Here is an 18,675-nt window from a genome sequence, read left to right on the forward strand (position 1 = left end):
TACTGATATACACCTGAACATCAGCAGAATATGGACCCCTTTAAAGAAAGCACATATGCTCCAAATTTTAAACAGTTCTTCCTTGGCGCCTGCTTCACCTTTCCGGCAAATTTCATGAAAATCATAACAGCGTTTTTTTTCTGTAAACCTGTGGACAAACAAAAATCTCCTTTGTAAAGTTATGAACAAAAGAATCTGACAGAAGCATTTTTCAAATAAATTCTGTTATTTATTCCTTGTTTTTAGGGCTACAGGAGGGAACAAAAGTTTCCTGACAAACATAAAACACGTCTTCCAGGTTGAACCCATGAATATTCAAAACAACCATATATATATATATATATATATATATATATAAAAGAAATACAATCACACTTTCAACGTGTGATATCTGAATCAATGTGTTTAAGCCCTCTGTAAGCACAACCTGGATGGCGACACTTGGTAGCCAAAATATTACAAAAATACAGTTTATTTACACTTTTTAAACATTGCAGTTTGTGCCACTCGCAGAATAATGCGAAAAATACAGCCTTTGATTCTTAGAGATTTCCTCAACAAGGCTATTTACAATTTTGTTTTACTTCGAGACAAACCTAGAGAAAAAGCAACCACTTCCTGTTCTGGTGTTTCTTTAAGTTCCCATGGTCTTTAGTGTTTGTATGTGACCTTTTGAGACCCTTAAAAACATCCTAATACAGTCTCTGAACTCCATGAACGTCAATGCAACACATGTTCTCCTTTCCTGAAAATGTTCTTCCTGTAGATATCGATTTGTATAACAACATAAACTGATATCGAATTGGGATGATATCCTCTCTGTATCTAATGGATAGACCTTATGATAGCTGTGGTATCAGATGATAAATGCATTTTTAACATATAGGAGAGGGGGCAGCAGATGGAAAGTACTTGCAGGTAAAACAAATAGAGATCTTTGAAGGAGTAGTTCGACATTTAGATAATATTCATTGTTTGCTGTGTTACCCAGAGTCATCATACGTCTGTTTTCGCTGCTTAAAGAAAAGACAAACCTCATTTACATTCACATTCATTCCTACTTTAGTACCCAAAAGGATAGCCTGAGGATAGAAACAAAGGGTATCCATGACATAAGCCTTTTCCAATAAGCCATAGACCACCTGAGGAGTGTCTGTAGCACCAAGAATCAAAAACTGTCAAGTGCCGAAAGCCAAAAATACATTTCTGGTCAGATTGATCATCTTGTCCTTTACAGATCCTTCCTGATTCAAAATTAAAATGTTTTAGACACCTCCTTGCACCTGGGCTTGTGTTTTTCTTATATGAAAAAACAAAAAATGTTTGTAGTAAAGCATATTTAAATTCCTCAAAGCAATGTATTAAATTAAGGTTTGTTTTGACCTCAGCAAACGAGATGAACACTTTCAGACGATACTCAGCCCTACCCACAGGATCAGCCTAGCTTCACCTGTAGGTTCATAAGAGGTTTCAGAATTCTTTGAAGGTGTTTTTGCTTTGTTTGTTTGACAAAGCTGGGCTAGCAGTTTCCCCCCCGTTTCCATTATGTATGCTAAGCTAGGCTAACACCTCCTTGATCTCTGTTTTGGACGCTCGGGTATTAAAACAGCTCAACAAGTTTCTCTAAATGTCATTTGCACATCGTGTTAAACAGGTGGAAGTGTCTGTCACTGCAGAAGGTGCTGATCATATTCTGTACAGCACATCTAACAGCTCATCCCATAATACTAATTGGTGCAATCTGTTTTGGCGTTTACCTTTTTAAGATATACAGTCTATGGTATTTTCTCAGGTCAGCATTTTCATTTTTTTTTTGGGGTAAAACTATTTTTTTGCAGATTGGGTTTTTGTTTTATTCCACAGGAAGAATATTTCCAACAGTCACATTTGATATGCTGTGATCATAAGACTCGTGCACGACAGCTATTAACCACCAAGGCACCAGACCTTCAGACTGAGGAATTATTTAATACTGACATCTAGTGGAGACGCTTTGGTAATTAGACAATAACACAGAAGAAAAGTTATAATTGGTCTGGAAGTGAGTATCCAAGCCAGTTTTGAAAAGAGGGAGGAAATCTCACTGTTGTGCAGGTGTTGCCATTAATCCGTAGGAGTCTCAGTGAAGAAAACTGGTATAAACTGGTGAATACAAACAAAACTGTGGCTACTGTTCTGTTTTCTCCTGAGCTGTTCCGCTCACCAGCAGCAGGTTGCAGGCCATAAACTGGACGTTCAGCACGTTGCTGGTGTTCCCTGTGTAAAGTCCCACCATTTCATTAGACGACCCGTCGGCTGGCGCCACGCCGTGGGAGTTTCTGATGTCCCACACCCGCACAGAGTTGTCTATAGAGGACGAGGCCACCAGGCTGCTGTCGGGGCTGAAGGACAGGCTGGTGACGCTGTCCGTGTGTCCCCTCAGGTCTTTAAACAACGACCCTGAAGCTAAGTCCCACAGCTTCACCCTCTGGTCCTCTCCGGCGGACGCCAAGTACTTCCCGTTGGGGGAGAAGGCGAGAGACAGCACGGGGCCTCTGTGTCCGGTGAACAGGCGGACAGAGGCCCCCTGCTGGGTGCTCCACAGACGCACCGTTTTATCCGTGGATCCGGTGGCCAGGTAGCTTGAGTTCGGGTGGAATTTGACGCAGTCGACGTCCGCCAGGTGCCCGGCGTAGATCCGCAGCGGATACGTGCGGGAGAACGTCCAGAGGCGTGCGGTGCGGTCTTGGGACCCGCTGGCGAAGTAGAGGCTGCAGGGGCTAAGGTCCACGTCCCACACCGGGTAGGCGTGTCCGCGGTACAGCGCCGTGTTGGTGAAGCTGCCCAGGTCCCAGTAGCGCACCGTGGTGTCCTCGGAGCAGGAGAGCAGGCCGGAGCTGTCTGTCAGGAAGGCCGTGCGAAACACCGGGCCGCTGTGACCTCGCAGCGTCTTGACCTCGCTGCCGGAGCCGTCCTCCTCCTCCTCCTGGGGAGAAACAACGAGACATGTGGCGTTACCCGTCTATTTCCCTTTTGAAATTGTTTGACAGGGAGTTGGAATTGTGTGAAAATAAACATCTGTTGAATAAACTACCATTTCAAATGTATCAATTGTAAAACATTTTGTTTAATATGGACAGTTTTCATAATACCATCTTTAATTTTAAGAAATTAAGATCAAACATCTAGAAAAAGCACTGTTTATTTGCAACAGCAAGCAAATATAAGATATAGAAATATTGTGTCTGTCATAAGGATCTGCTTCTATTTGTTGATTCATATCCCTGTTCAACTTTTACCCAGATAAAGTTGGCCTATTGACTCTGGAAAATTGTGATAAATATTTTTCTACATTCTGATGCCCATGTATTTTTTAAAACCAGAAGATGTATTGGTCAAGTGAAAAGTAGAGACAGATAGTGAATAGTCATGAGGTGCAGCCCCATATTGCAAAAACAATGTCATCTACACAGTAAACCTGCTGTAAACACAATGAAGCCATTTCAAACCAGAAGATATTTGTCCTTAAAAGCTGACTCACCTCCTCCTCCAGTACGTCACAGGCCAGGTGAATGTGCGACACGTCGACCTGATGCGGTTTGGCTTTCAGTTTCCTGGCTCTCAGGCTCCACAGCTTCACGGTGGAGCTGTCGAATCCGGCGGAGAGTAGCCGGCTGTCGGCAGAAACCTCCGCCGTGTTCAGCATCTGCTCCGTGTTGTGGAAGGCATAGAAACACACGGTGGTGAGCGTGGGCGGGCCTTCGCGGACTTTCTTGATGCAGTCCTGAAGAGCCTCGAGGGCCACTTCGCTCTGAGGGATCCCTGCAGGAACCTCCACCCCGTCCCCACCCTCCACTCCGTCTACTCCTGCCCAGGAGGAGGTGGGGTTTGGGGCAGCAGTCGCCCCACTGGCAGCTCCATAAAGCTGGTAGTCTGTGCGCACGGACGCGGTGACCTAGGATAGGATAGGATAGGATAGGATAATACTTTATTGGTCAGATCAAGTCTGAAATTTGACTTGCATCACAGCAGCTCCATGTGTCAAGACCATACATCAAGTTTCAAGGCTTTTATTGTCATGTGTGCATAGCTACAGTGCAGTTATGACAATGACAATCTTAGGTCCCAGGCTCCTCCAACAGTGCAACACAATAAAACAGATAAAATAGTACAAGTAAATAAAATAAAATAGAATATAATAGAAACAGAATATGATAGAAACTGTGCAGAATAGTCTATATACAGTAATTGGTATATTGATATATGTGAGTTGCAAAAACAAACAACAAACATTTAACATAACATCACAATCACTGAGAGAAAACATGCTCAAAGACCCTTTAGCGTGCATTTGATCTGGGATTCAGCTCTCACCTCCACCTGCAGGTGTGTGTTCAGCGCCCTGCAGATGGCGCTGTTGTCCTCACTCTGCAGGTATCGCAGCAGGTAGCTGTACGCCGGCTCCGTCAGGTGCACCACGTACTTGTGCTCCAGGAAAGCGCTCAGTTTGGGGTTGGCTGCGACGTCCTGAGAAGTGAGGACATGACGGAGCTGCTCTATGGTGGCGCGCTGCTCGCTGTCCTGGAGGAAGAGGGTGTGGAAACGGCTGTAAAAACCATCCACTGCCCCCTTCAGGCCGCAGTGCACCAAGTCCAGGTGGAGGTAGACGAACAGCGGGTAGAGGAGGCCGCTCACCTCCTTCGCCCAGGATATTTCTGTTTCTGATTATTGGGAAATAAACATAGTGTTCAAGGCTTTTATTGTCATGTGTACATAGCTACAGTGTCTATCAAAATTAGATATACTACTAATGAGATATTCATAAATAATCAATCAATCCAACAATCAAAGGCAAACAATAAAAAGAAAATACCAAAAATCTATCTCAAGATCTGGCAATGACAATATCATACCATATTTTCCAGACGTGTGATTTGGTGGATTTTTGGATTTGATACCTGAGAGGAAGGAGCGCAGCCTGGAGAACTGAGCCTCGTACTGCTGCGGGTCGGACTGGCACGGCGCCGCAGAGACGATGTTGGCACAACCCGACTCCGTCTGCACTGCTCAGAGAGAGAGGTTCAGGAGAGAGTACAAATAAATATGTTAGTTGTTAGAAAAATCTCCCTGGTCCCCGGCTTGAGCTTCAATCTCAGGATCCATGTATTTCTGATCCTCTCAAGAATGGAAGTAGTCATCACATACAGAGCATCAACTAGTTCCTGAACAGTGTCCTTCACATGCTGATATACAAGAGAGGGAGTTACACAGTCACAAGATGGAGGAATATAAAGCAGTATTCAATGTTTACTTCAGATTCAAATTGCAAACCTAAGAAGTCCATGTTTTGTATGTAAAAAAAACTAGCTACTGAATAAAGGTTTTGAAGAAGAAATATAGTTCTCTTTGACCTGTTGTGGTGACATATATCTGATGTGAAAGACAAATGGTATTACTATCATCTTCATCTTCTTTGTTTAGTTATTCACCTGTGAGGCTGGCAGCCATCTCCTCCGCTGACTGGAAGAGCTTGGCACCTTTCAGAGAACCGTCAGTTTCCACATACTGCCGCCGCTTCAGGTACTGAGTCACGGCACACTGGATCTGCTCAGTGCGAACCCGCTTCATGGCCTGGAAAATACATAAATACATTTGTTTTTGTACCAGTGTTGGGAATGTAATTTTCTCAAGTAAAGTACTTAAGTACAATGTTGACCTACTCAGAATCAGAATACCTTTATTAGTCCCATAGAGGGGACATTTACGTTGTTACAGCAGAAAAGAGGCAGCTTAATGTTACCTAAGAAGCATGCATAAAAAAGTTCTAATAACGGATACAATATAATACTTTTACCTTACTTGTATTTCCTACTTCTACTCCACTTCATTGGGAAATATTGTACAGCTCTCTCCTTTACTTTTGTCTGACAGCTTATGTTACTGTACATATTCAGAATATTAAAAAGGAAATAATTATAATCAATAAATACATATTTTGTTATATCATGCTACCGATGTGGATATCAAATCAATTCCACATTTGCCAGCTACAACAATGAAGTAATATATGTATCTAGAGCTGCAAGGATTATTATTAACCAACTAATCAATGAGTCTAGTTTTTGTCAACTGTTCTGATAGTTAAATTAATTTTGTATGCAAATAATATCAGAAGATTTAATTTGCCCTATATTTTGATAATAGTGGAATAAAGTATAAACCATAGACTTTATATATAAAATGTATAAACATATTTCAAATAAAAACATCTACAGTAGAAAAGACATTTATCACAAGTAATACACAATAAAATAAATATTCAAGATACATTCAAATGTTCTCTAAAAGACCTAAATATTGCAGCATCAGACATAGATGTATACTACAGTACACTAGACTACTACTTACTATAAACGAGCTAATGTGTTTACAAAAGGCATTACACATGAAATACACCTTTTGTGACTATCTACATATATGCGTTAGAATGAAAACGAGTGTGGAAACTTGAAATATCACAGTATTAACGCTTAAATCTAGTCTAAAAGCCGGCATGTTTCCACATTAGAGGAAGATGTTTGAGCTGAGCTAACAGCTAAGCTAACCAGCTAAGCTAACAGGCCTCCAGACTTTACGCGGGATTTGATCCGGTTCCGTTAGCACCGCCGTTTGGATCTCGGTACTCACTGCATATCGTGGAGTTCCTCTCCGTGCTCAGGTACTGTGTGAGAGATGGTGGAGTTTTAACTCTGTTCCCGGGTGAAACTACGCCAGTCGCTGCCACTCCATCGTGTGTTCCGCCCCCCGGTCAGGCTCCATTAAGACATGCTAAGTTAGCTAGCCGCTCTCATCTCTGTTGTGGCTAACCGCTACCGGTGATCGACCCGCACGCCTGGCTTTCCCTTATCAACACCTCTTGAGGGTCTACTACCTATGCCTGGACGTTATTGAACAATTATTCTAATACATCAGAAAAAGGCACATATACATCAGAGTTCATTAATTCAAAACTAAGGGCATAATGAATAGAAAACAAAAAACAGAAACAACATACTTACTTACTTACTTAAACGTATTTAAATGCATTATTGATTTCCCCTCAAGGGATTAAAAGAGCATGTGTTCTTCTCCTAACGTTTTCAATGTATGACTTTTACTTACAGTGGTGTATTTTTCACATTGGTATTAGTAACACTACTTTATGGGTCTCTTTTAAAAGATCAATACAAAAGAAAGGGATGCTTGTTAGCACCAAAAGCCTATTAAAACTACTTGTCTAGTGTAGTATAATACAATGCTTAATTGATTTCAAATTATTGGGTCACAGGACATAGAAACGATTGAAAAGCAAATCAAGACTTTTCAATTGTAAAACTGCTGATTTTCTGTATTGAAATATTCATGTAACAAAGAAAATAACACTAAGGTCATGTGGTTAAATTAGGCTGCCCATATCTAGATCACTGTGTGGCCGTGGGTCCGAATCCCGAGCAAGGTACAACATTTCAGGCTGTAGATTAAACAAATAAATGTGACTGGCAAAAAAACACAATGTTCACTGAAATTAAACAAATGCAATAAAATAAAATAAAATCCTGGATGCAAACGCCTTTATACCTTAAACAGATGTTATATGTAGTAAAAGGAGATGTATGAAGTGATTGTGGTAGAACTTGACTTTATGAAAGGGACGTTATTTAATATTGCATTGCAGTCTGCTTAAAGAAAGACAACAAATGAAACGAAGCTACAAGGACTTGAGTCATACAAGATTTAATGGTGTTGAAATAGATATAGGAGGTTTATTTGTGTTATCCTCAGAACTGTTACAGGATGTGTATTTTGTAAATAGTGTCACTTTTTTCTTATAATTTTGTTATCTTTAATACTTTTTTATGCATGCTTCTTAGTTAACATTAAGCTTTCTTTGGCTCTTTTCTGCTGTAACAATGTACATTTCCTCTCTGTGGGACTAATAAAGGTATTCAGATTCTGATTCTGATTCTGATTCTATAAAAAATATATAATAAAAAAAAAGAATAGATAGTGGGCGGGGTTTTCCGTTGAACCGGTAATGACGCATATTTCAAGCGACTGCACCGCGCGCTGTTTTCGGATTGTACAGCGAGGTTTAGCGGTGTGTTTATATTGTTTTTTACGGTACATTTGTTGTACAGTTGTCTCCTGTTGACCGGTGAAAGGGCGCCACAGCAGCATGTTTACCCCCCGCTCCGCACCGAGCCCCGGCCGCCGGCAGCAGGGCAGGAGCTCCGGGAGGAAGAGCGGGACCAGCCTACTGTTCTCCCCGAGGAGAGCGACTCTATCCGGGAGGTGAGGGACACACACTGACCGGTAACATCTAACATGTAGTGGAAGAAGTAACTTAGTGCATGTACTCTCTCTTTATTCTTCATTGTTCTGTGGTTACCATGGTTTTTACTAATAACTGTTAGTTAACGGCTGTGTCAGTTTGCTGCTAACGGTTGCTAGCCTCTGTCAGTGTTGTAACTAAGATTTACTCAAGTACTTATGTACAATTTTTGAGGTACTTTTACTTTACTTGAGTATTTTCTTTTTACTTTGTACTTCCACCTTCTAAAATTCAGAAGTATACGGTGTACTTTTACTCCACTACATGTATTTATTACCTTTAGTTACTTTACAGATGTGGATGAATGATGTGAAATATAATCAAGTGTTAAATCAGACTTTAGTTCCACCTGGAGTAAATTCACAAGCTACCCTGCAGTATACAAAGTCATTCAAACTAGCTGCACCTTTACCAGCTTTGAGAACACTTTCATGATCAATCATTATAAAACATATCATATATATTATTCTGAAATGGACCAATCTGCACAATGACTACTTTTACTGTCGCTACTTTAACTATATTTTGATGCTAATACTTTTCTACTTTTACTTGAGGAACATTTTGAATGCATGACTTTTACTGTAACAGAGACAGAGTATTCCTACACTCAGGTACTTCTACTTTTACTCAAGTACAAGATCTGAGTACTTCTTCCACCTCTGTTTGTGTCTAAACATATTTTGTTCTAACTTTATTTGAAACATCGTGATATAAATATATTTAAACTATATTATACTAGTGTCCATATCTCTACAACCTCATGAACAATTTGCACAGTACAGTACTCTACATATACATTGAAGCCCACTCACACTACCTCACAGGATATAGTTGACTTTTAATTAAAAGCTACTGTGTGTGCACACATCTTTAATGTATATAGTACACTATGTTTATATGTGTCTGTCCCTTTTAATAGATTGGTTTATTATAGAGTATTCTGTATATTCACTCTAAATCTCTCTCCATCAGGGGAACACCCACCAGAGCGCAGAGCCATGCCGCTGCAGATTTATTTAACTACGATGTGCAAACCTTCGGCTCCTCGCTGCCCGTCAAAGTGATGGAGGCCCTGACCATGGCTGAGGGTAAAGAAAACCTCATCTCTGTTACTGTTTGTTAGGAAAATATCACTCGTCGTCACCGGCTTGAGCTTCAATCTCAGGATCCATGTATCTCTGATCCTCTCCAGAATGGAAGTAGTCATCACATACAGAGCATCAACTAGTTCCTGAACAGTGTCCTTCACATGCTGATATCCAAGAGAGGGAGTTACACAGTCACAAGATGGAGGAATATAAAGCAGTATTCAATGTTTACTTCAGATTAGCTCCACGTCAGAAATGATCATGCTTGTCATATGTCTATCTCCATAGAGGCTGAATCATCATGTTAATCACATAGCTATCATATGCCTCAAACAGTCCTGATGCTCTTCTAGGTAATCATACACCCTGTCATGTTCACAGCTACAGTTGGGATACCTTTGTTATCATGTTACTCTGATATTGGAAGAGTACATTCAGTATTTTTCCAACACTGTTGATGTCACTTTTCTGTTTGACAGGGTTTGTTAAAAGTATGGCGTCCTGCTGCAGAATTGCCACTAAACCTTTCTGTATGTGTCGGTTCTTTTTAGAGATTGACCAGATCTCAGTGAAGGTGGATGAGAGCGGCTGGGCCTGGATGATCTGTGGAGAGAAACTGATCATCTGGAAGATCTGCCAGACTGCTGTGGCAAAGGTACACTTTAAGATTCAGACACTAAAGCAGCAAACAGACTGTGAGTACAGAAGAAATGTTCCTATATTTATTCATCTTTGCAGAGTTGGGGAGAGAAAAGGGATCTGGTCTGCAATGTGTTGGGTTCTGGGACACCTTGATGCACATTTTTCAGTATTTTCTGATTTAAAAAGCAAAGTAATTCCCAGCCTATTCCATTGAAATGAATGATCAGCAATCAGCAGTCCTTTATTTGTCCCACAGCGGGTACATGTACAGTTTTACAGCAACGAAGAACAGTGCAAATGAAATGCAGCTATAAAATGATTGGGCTGACAAAATAAAAAAGAGCAAAGTGTAATAAAATCAGATGTGTACAAATCCAGGGTAAAAATAAGTACCAGCATTATAAAAATAAGTAAACAAAAAGCCACTAATACAAAATGATAAACACTATTTATTTGTAAACTATATTTTTCTGTAAGCCTAAAATATGAGGACACATTTTTGATCCTAAATATCTTGGTTTCTTCTTTTCTTAGTTCACATTGTTCTCTTGTCTTACATAATAAACGTAATTAAAAAAAAAACATCTTATTGATATTTTCAGTAATCAGGTTACATTACGTGAATATTGTGATGCTAGGATTGCGTTAATGATGACTTTCTTTTGCCGCTAACTAGTCATTTGAACGGAAAACATTTTTAAAGGTCCCCTATTATACTGATTTTCATCAATATATTACAGGTCTCAGATATATACAGAGCCTGTCTCTGATTGGCTGAAACACCAAACAGATCATTGCAGCATCTCATAATCCCCTCTGTTTCAGCCCTGTTTCAAAGTGCTGATTCTCTGTCTGTTACTTTAGATGAAAATAAGGAGCCCCTCCCCACGCCCCTCTGAGAGAGATTTGGTTACAAAGAACACAATGGTGCTCTAGGAGGAGATTCAGGTGATAAGGTGGGTGGGGGGTTACCTTGGTTGGTGATTGGCTAATGGTTACACAAGACAAAACATCGTTATGACATCACAAAGTGGCCAAAATCTGATCAGCTCATTTTCAGACAGGTTTTTATAAAAATGGATCAGGACAAAAAGAGAGAGAATCTTTGTTCCTGAAACTTTCAGAGTCTCTTTACACAGAGGGGACACATGTTGATGTAGAAGAGACATGAAGAAGAGGGGACACATGTTGATGTAGAAGAGACATGAAGAAGAGGGGACACATGTTGATGTAGAAGAGACATGAAGAAGAGGGGACACATGTTGATGTAGAAGAGACATGAAGAAGAGGGGACACATGTTGATGTAGAAGGAGACATGAAGAAGAGGGGACACATGTTGATGTAGAGGAGACATGAAGAAGAGGGGACACATGTTGATGTAGAGGAGACATGAAGAAGAGGGGACACATGTTGATGTAGAAGAGACATGAAGAAGAGGGGACACATGTTGATGTAGAAGAGACATGAAGAAGAGGGGACACATGTTGATGTAGAAGAGACATGAAGAAGAGGGGACACATGTTGATGTAGAAGAGACATGAAGAAGAGGGGACACATGTTGATGTAGAAGAGACATGAAGAAGAGGGGACACATGTTGATGTAGAGAGACATGAAGAAGAGGGGACACATTGTGATGTAGAAGAGACATGAAGAGAGGGACACGTGCTGATGTAGAAGAGACATGAAGAAGAGGGGACACATGTTGATGTAGAAGAGACATGAAGAAGAGGGGACACATGTTGATGTAGAAGAGACATGAAGAAGAGGGGACACATGTTGATGAAGAAGAGACATGAAGAAGAGGGGACACATGGTGATGTAGAAGAGACATGAAGAAGAGGGGACACATGTTGATGTAGAAGAGACATGAAGAAGAGGGGACACATGTTGATGTAGAAGGAGACATGAAGAAGAGGGGACACATGTTGATGTAGAAGAGACATGAAGAAGAGGGAACACATGTTGATGTAGAAGAGACATGAAGAAGAGGGGACACATGTTGATGAAGAAGAGACATGAAGAAGAGGGGACACATGTTGATGTAGAAGAGACATGAAGAAGAGGGGACACATGTTGATGTAGAAGAGACATGAAGAAGAGGGGACACATGTTGATGTAGAAGAGACATGAAGAAGAGGGGACACATGCTGATGTAGAAGAGACATGAAGAAGAGGGGACACATGTTGATGTAGAAGAGACATGAAGAAGAGGGGACACATGCTGATGTAGAAGAAACATGAAGAAGAGGGGACACATGTTGATGTAGAAGAGACATGAAGAAGAGGGGACACATGTTGATGTAGAAGAGACATGAAGAAGAGGGGACACATGCTGATGTAGAAGAGACATGAAGAAGAGGGGACACATGTTGATGTAGAAGAGACATGAAGAAGAGGGGACACATGCTGATGTAGAAGAGACATGAAGAAGAGGGGACACATGTTAATGTAGAGGAGACATGAAGAAGAGGGGACACATGTTGATGTAGAAGAGACCATTAAAGTAACCCTCCCAACCCAGGAGGAAACCCTCACAGATTAATAATATAATTCCACGTCTTCTCCCTCTGTTGTCCTGCAGCTGTCGGTGTGTAAGGAGCTGCAGCTTCCCGACAGTGAGTACAACTACACGGCCGACCTGGTGGCCCTTTCCTCCGCCGCTCCTCTGGAGACGGCCGGCGTTCAGTCCATCTCCGTGCTGGTTCTGTCTGTGGAGGGAACGGCCCGTCTGTGGCCCAGTCTGTCTCAGGAGGGGAACTTCACTGAGACAGACGTGGACCTGGGGGACCTCTGCAACTTTGTGCTTGCTGTCAAAGTAAGTGTAGGAGCAATTCTGCTATTCAGCCTGAGTATATTAATGCATTCATATGATTTGTTTACATCACTTTCATTTGTAATTGTTGAGCACTTCCCGGTTGACAGAGGGAGAGATTGTGCTGATATTTATTCTGTTGACTGTGTGGTCTGACTCCTACCTAAGTTATCATGTGTTTCATTTTGTTAATTAAACATCATTAACACTTTCAACATCAGTACGGACTTTCTTATCGAACACGTGTCACAGCCTTAAGCCAAGTTTAGCCTCGTAGGGACTCAATTTAGGTATACATTGTTTCCCAGTGGTGGAATTTTACCTGGTACATTTATTTAAGTACTATATACTTTGTTTTGGGGACCCGGGTTTGACTCCGGCTATCTTTTCTTAACTCTCCTGTCCTCTTTTAGGGCGGGAGCTTCATCTTGACCTCAGAGAAGAACCATCTCATGAGAGCGAGTGTAGACTCTTCTGGAAAGCTTCAGTACCGGGAGCTGCAGCGAGGGCAGGGCGTTCTCTCTGGGATCGGACGCAGAGTCTCCAGTCTGTTCGGCATCCTCTCCCCGCCGGCCAACGACACAGTGAGTCTCACTAACATATCATAATAATAATAATTGTAGTGACCACGATATCCATTTGTTTTAGTCTTTTGTCTGTGATTCACTCGTGGGCTGACCGATGAGTAGACGCTTGTTGTTGAGAGAACAAATTTAAGAAATGTCCAGATGCGATTGAAAAGTAAAATCTGCTTGTTTATTCCAAAAAGGCAGTGGAACATTTTTATAAATGTTTTCAAACACACTAATTCTCATATAATCTGATACTTCAAATATTAAAGGTAAAATAAGGAACCAAGCTGTCACGCTCCCAACCAGCAAGGTCTAAAGACTCTCCTTTATTCTGCAAAACCCGACCTGCAGGAGTAACACACTCAAATGAAATAAATAATATACACAACACAATCTCATGCTATACATGTACTCTAAAATGATACATTAATATAAACTAAGAAAATGGCTCCTACAATAATAATAATAATAATAATACGTTGGATTTTTATCGCGCTTTTCCTAATGGTTTATAAAGCTTTGAATGGTTTAGGCCCAAAATACATGTCTGACCTACTGCTAAATTATGAACCATCCAGATCTCTCAGGTCTTCAGGGACTGGTCAGCTTTCTGTCCCCAGAGTCAGAACTAAACATGGAGAAGCAGCATTCAGTTATTATGCTCCAAATATCTGGAACAAACTCCCAGAAACCTGCAGGTCCGCTGCAACTCTTACTACTTTTAAATCCAGGCTGAAGACTTTTCTTTTTGTCGCTGCTTTTAATTGAACTATTCACATCTTAAACTGCACTGTAACTTTTAACTTTTATCCATGTATTCTTTCTTTTAATGTTTATTTTATTATCTTTTCTTTTTAATGACTGATTTTAAATGCCATTTTTAAAATGTCTTCCATTTTTGTAAAGCACTTTGAATTGCCTTGTGTTGAAAGGTGCTATATAAATAAACTTGCCTTGCCTTGCCTTGCCTAATGCTCAAAGACGCTTTACATAAAATCAGAACAGAAACAGTACAACTGTTACTTGTATATAGACTTGCACTATTTAAACTATTGTATCTGTTGTATTGTGTTGCTCTGTTGGAGGAGCCTGTCACCTCAGATTTTCATTGATATATCTACACTTTAGCTAATGTACAAATGACAATAAAAGCCTCGAATCTTGAATCTACAAAGAAAACTAAAAAACATTAACGGTAGTCCTAATCCAAGTGCGAGTAAAGTGTGTGTGGGGGGGTAATAATATGTAAAGTAAATAAATAGGTTTCCGTCTAGGGGTGGGGGAAATAATCGATATAGCAGAGTATTGCGATACTTTGCGTGGCGATATTGTATCGATACAAGGACGCCAAGTATCGATATTTTATTATAGAAACTATTCATATTGCAAATCCAAATGAAAGTTTTTGGTTACAATTGCTTTTTCAATCCACTAGATGGTGCTGAGCCTTTTCTTGTGCGGTCATGGCCATTGGGTAAAGTCAGAGTATAAAGAGATTTATATACGGCTCTGGGTAAAGTCAGTTGTCAAAAACAAAGATTGATTCAGCGGAGAAAGAAATCAGAAATGCAATATATCGTATCGCAATACTTAGCATATTGTAGAATCGCAATACTATCTGATATCGTGGTTTAAGTATCGCATTAGTATCGTATTGTATCGCGGGGAGCCTGGTGAGTCCCACCCCTAGTAAATATGTAAAGTAAGTCAATATGTTACCGTCTAGTGTTCAGATGGTGTTTGTCTCCACTCTAACTTCCTGTGTTTCCCTGCAGCTCCACAGTGTGATGTTGGTGGGGGGGGTCCAGCTCTCTGTACACACTGAGCAGCTCCAGCCTCAGTAAGTGGGAGCTGGGGGACAGCTGGGAGCACCAGGTCCTCAACTGGGACGCCCAGAAGGCTCTGACTGAGAGCATCGCCGATGCCATCTGGGTCAGTACCAGCATGCATCAGAACATACATAGTGTGATTGAGTCTCATACAGAGCTGGAGGAGGCATTCAGATCCTTGCTGTTAGAAAAATATCACTGGTCACCGGCTTGAGCTTCAATCTCAGGATCCATGTATTCCTGATCCGCTCAAGAATGGAAGTAGTCATCACATACAGAGCATCAACTAGTTCCTGAACAGTGTCCTTCACATGCTGATATCCAAGAGAGGGAGTTACACAGTCCCAAGATGGAGGAATAGAAAGCAGTATTCAATGTTTACTTCAGATTAGCTCCACGTCAGGAATGATCATGCTTGTCATATGTCTATCTCCATAGAGGCTGAATCATCATGTTAATCACATAGCTATCATATGCCTCAAACAGTCCTGATGCTCTTCTAGGTAATCATACATCCTGTCATGTTCACAGCTACAGTTGGGATACCTTTGTGTACTACTGATATTGATATAGCGCCTTTCATATACCAATGGACGCTTTTACAAAGGGGGGGGACCCTAAAAACACTCTAGGACAGAACACTTGGGACTTCAAAGAAAACATACGAGGCATTTGCATTGAAAAATACACTAAATGTACTTAACGTTTTAAAAGTAGAAAATCCTCCCCCGTTACTGTTTTGCTATTATATATATATATATATCTATATATATATTATTTTCTCCATCCAACATTTTACTGTTATTTAAATGAGGATCTGCAGCAAATTGTCATATCTAAGGCATCTTTGTGTGAAGAGTAGCCTAAAAGAGTAACCTGTTAATTCATTTTTAAATAACAGGCTGCTTGTTGAGGATCAAATCTTATACACTGTTTGGTAGTAAACATTTTTACAATGTTTTGATTGTTTAATTGAAAGCTGTGAGAGAAATATGGACAAAAACTACAATATTTGTCTCTAAAATGTAGTCGAGTAGATAGCACTTAAATAAATGTACTAAGTCAAAATCCATCACTGGGAGACAATGTAAACCTATATATATTCTAACAGAAGGTAAATAATTCAGAAAATACACTTCAAGCTCTTTTTATTGAATCAAATAATAATGGTGGTAGTTTAAAAAAGAAATCCAAAATGTTCTCCCACCAGGGGTCAGAGAGCAACTACGAGGAGCTGAAGGAGGGAGCCAACGTGACGTACCTGGACATGAAGCTCAGCCAGTGAGTGTGTTCTTCTGTGTGTGTGTGTGTGTGTGTGTGTGTGTGTGTGTTCCTGTGTGTGTGTGTGTGTGTGTGTGTGTGTGTTCCTGTGTGTGTGTGTGTGTGTGTGTGTGTGTGTGTGTTCCTGTGTGTGTGTGTTTCTGTGTGTGTGTGTTCCTGTATGAATGCATGACTTCCTGCTTATTTGACTGATTATTTACACAATGTAGGTCTTTGTTTGTGAGCTTCATGTTACAGGATTTCTCTGTGCTGGTATTGAGTATTATTTCAGATCAATCAGTGTAGTATGAGTAAAGTATATCTGAGGTGTGTGCTGTGTTACTACAGTACTGCAATACTACCTGGTACAAGTGTTTGTCAACAGCTTTAAAATCTGCTCAAAGATTGTTGTCAGAGACGTTCTGACTCAGCATCCCATAATAACCAGTGAGGCTGTCCAACAGCATCATCTGGGACCCAAAGCATGCTCTGAACAGAGAATATGAAGTGCTACCATCTAATGGAGATCACTCAAGTCAGACTGAAGCATCCTTTGTGCTCCAGTCCATCCTCTCAGTAAACACAGAGCTGATCAAATGCACGCTGAAGGCTCTTTGAGCAGGTTTTCTCTCACTGATTGTGCTGTCATGTTAAATGTTTGTTGTTTGTTCTTCATGTATTGTGTCTTGATATTTGTCTGTTGATGTTACACATGAAGCTGCTGGGATGCAAGGAGCATTTCAGACTTGATCTGACCATTAAAGTGTGATCGTATCGTGTTCAGATCCGGTCTGGTGGTCCTGGCTGCAGCCTGGCACCTGTCAGACTCTCCCTGCCTGGTGTACTTCTGCCTCGTCACGCTGCAGGACACCGGAGCCGCCATCGCAGACAACTTCATCGTGGAGGTCACCAAACACAACCCCCCCTTCCAGGTCAGTCCTCATCAGAAGATTTCGCTGGATATATTCAAGGGTTAGTTAACACAAGTTCCAAAATATATATTTGACCACGGATCGTTACTGTCGTCTATTTATGCCGTTAGGTTTAGTTTTTTTTGTGAGGAGGCTTTTATGATGTCTTAGTTTTCTACCTATACTGCAGTGCATTGGAGTCAATGGTTAGTAGATTTTATTAAATAAATGTTTGTTTTACACGTGTAATAAGCACATTTTAAGATTACACTATGCCATCCAGGCTTGCAGAGATGTATACTTCCTTGGGAGGGTGATGTTTTGTTTAGGCAAGGCAAGTTTATTTATATAGCACTTTTCAAAAAGGCAATTAAGAGAAACATTAAACAGCAAAGATAATAAAACATGAATAACAGGTACATGAATAAAAGTTAGAGTGCCGTGTAAGATGTGAATAGTTCAATTAAAAGCAGCGGCAAAAAGGAAAGTCTTCAACCTGGATTTAAAAGTAGTCAGAGTTGCAGCGGACCTGCAGGTTTCTGGGAGTTTGGTAATATCCCTCACCAAATTCTCACATTCCTCGACCCCTAGTCTTCCTGTGAAATCATAGTTCTTTTGACAGTTTTCTAACCTTTTTTATATTAATTTCATCAATCACTTTGCATCCCCAGACAACACAGTGTCCTGTTTTACTGTTACCTGAGCCCATCTTTGACCTTTAAACCACTTTTCTTTTCAATTCCCAGAATTAGGATATTTAAACCATGTTTTAAGAAACGTTACGGTTTCCTTCAGTGTTATTTCAGAAGATGCACTCTTCATGCTGTATCTTGTCTCCTCAGAGTGAGGAGGCGCTGCAGGAGACTCGGCTGGTGTTGCCTCTCTCGCCCGGCGGCACCGCCTTCCTCTACAACCAGGAGCTGGTGTTCGCCTGCTCCACAGGAACCAGCCGGGGGGGGCCGCCTGACGAGAAGATCAGCTTCACCACGTCCGGTGAGAAAAATACATTCTATACGATCATTCTCTCCATCGTTGGCCCTACATTTACAAACGTTTTTTTTATGAAATATTATTGTCATAGAAAGGAGTTATAGTATATTTAGCACTTTATTATCCTAATGAGATCAGTTATTACATATTTTATAAGTTACTACAACCAGGGAACATAGAGTTTTTGGTCTAAAAACAACGAGTAATTATCACAAA

The 18,675-nt window shown here is 40.8% G+C and overlaps 2 protein-coding genes across 3 annotated transcripts in view; one reads left to right on the top strand and one right to left on the bottom strand.

Moving 5' to 3' along the window:
* Positions 1-207: 207 nt before the first annotated feature.
* Positions 208-6,849, bottom strand: taf5l (TAF5-like RNA polymerase II, p300/CBP-associated factor (PCAF)-associated factor). Of its 2 annotated transcripts, none has more exons than XM_034129755.1 (6): positions 6,667-6,849; positions 5,469-5,610; positions 4,938-5,042; positions 4,354-4,700; positions 3,521-3,934; positions 208-2,965 (listed from the first exon to the last, which is right to left on the bottom strand). In XM_034129755.1, exons 2-6 carry the CDS (start codon positions 5,605-5,607, stop codon positions 2,168-2,170), a joined length of 1,803 nt encoding a protein of 600 aa, XP_033985646.1. In that variant the 5' UTR covers positions 5,608-5,610; positions 6,667-6,849; the 3' UTR covers positions 208-2,167. The 2 variants fall into 2 exon arrangements, with proteins under 2 accessions (XP_033985646.1, XP_033985645.1); XM_034129754.1 differs by having other exon boundaries at positions 4,893-5,042.
* A 1,220-nt stretch (positions 6,850-8,069) lies between these two features.
* Positions 8,070-18,675, top strand: part of nup133 (nucleoporin 133) — a 32,199-nt gene continuing 21,593 nt past the window's right edge. The window contains 10 exon segments of the mRNA XM_034129749.1: positions 8,070-8,310; positions 9,326-9,441; positions 9,993-10,096; positions 12,667-12,900; positions 13,311-13,481; positions 15,245-15,259; positions 15,261-15,401; positions 16,509-16,579; positions 17,343-17,490; positions 18,312-18,462. Of these exon segments, the coding sequence (XP_033985640.1) occupies positions 8,195-8,310; positions 9,326-9,441; positions 9,993-10,096; positions 12,667-12,900; positions 13,311-13,481; positions 15,245-15,259; positions 15,261-15,401; positions 16,509-16,579; positions 17,343-17,490; positions 18,312-18,462 (1,267 nt within the window). The 5' untranslated portion in view covers positions 8,070-8,194.

Source organism: Trematomus bernacchii, unplaced genomic scaffold (genome assembly GCF_902827165.1).
Source record: "Trematomus bernacchii unplaced genomic scaffold, fTreBer1.1, whole genome shotgun sequence".
In the NCBI taxonomy this organism is placed as follows: Eukaryota; Metazoa; Chordata; class Actinopteri; order Perciformes; family Nototheniidae; genus Trematomus; species Trematomus bernacchii.

Coding starts and splice junctions, on each gene's coding strand:
- taf5l (XM_034129754.1), bottom strand. CDS start 5,607: ATGAAGCGGGTTCGCACTGAGCAGATCCAGTGTGCCGTGACTCAGTAC. Junction 4,701..4,892: donor TCACACGTCTGGAAAATATG/GTATGATATTGT, acceptor CCCAATAATCAG/AAACAGAAATATCCTGGGCG. Junction 3,935..4,353: donor ACACACACCTGCAGGTGGAG/GTGAGAGCTGAA, acceptor ATCCTATCCTAG/GTCACCGCGTCCGTGCGCAC.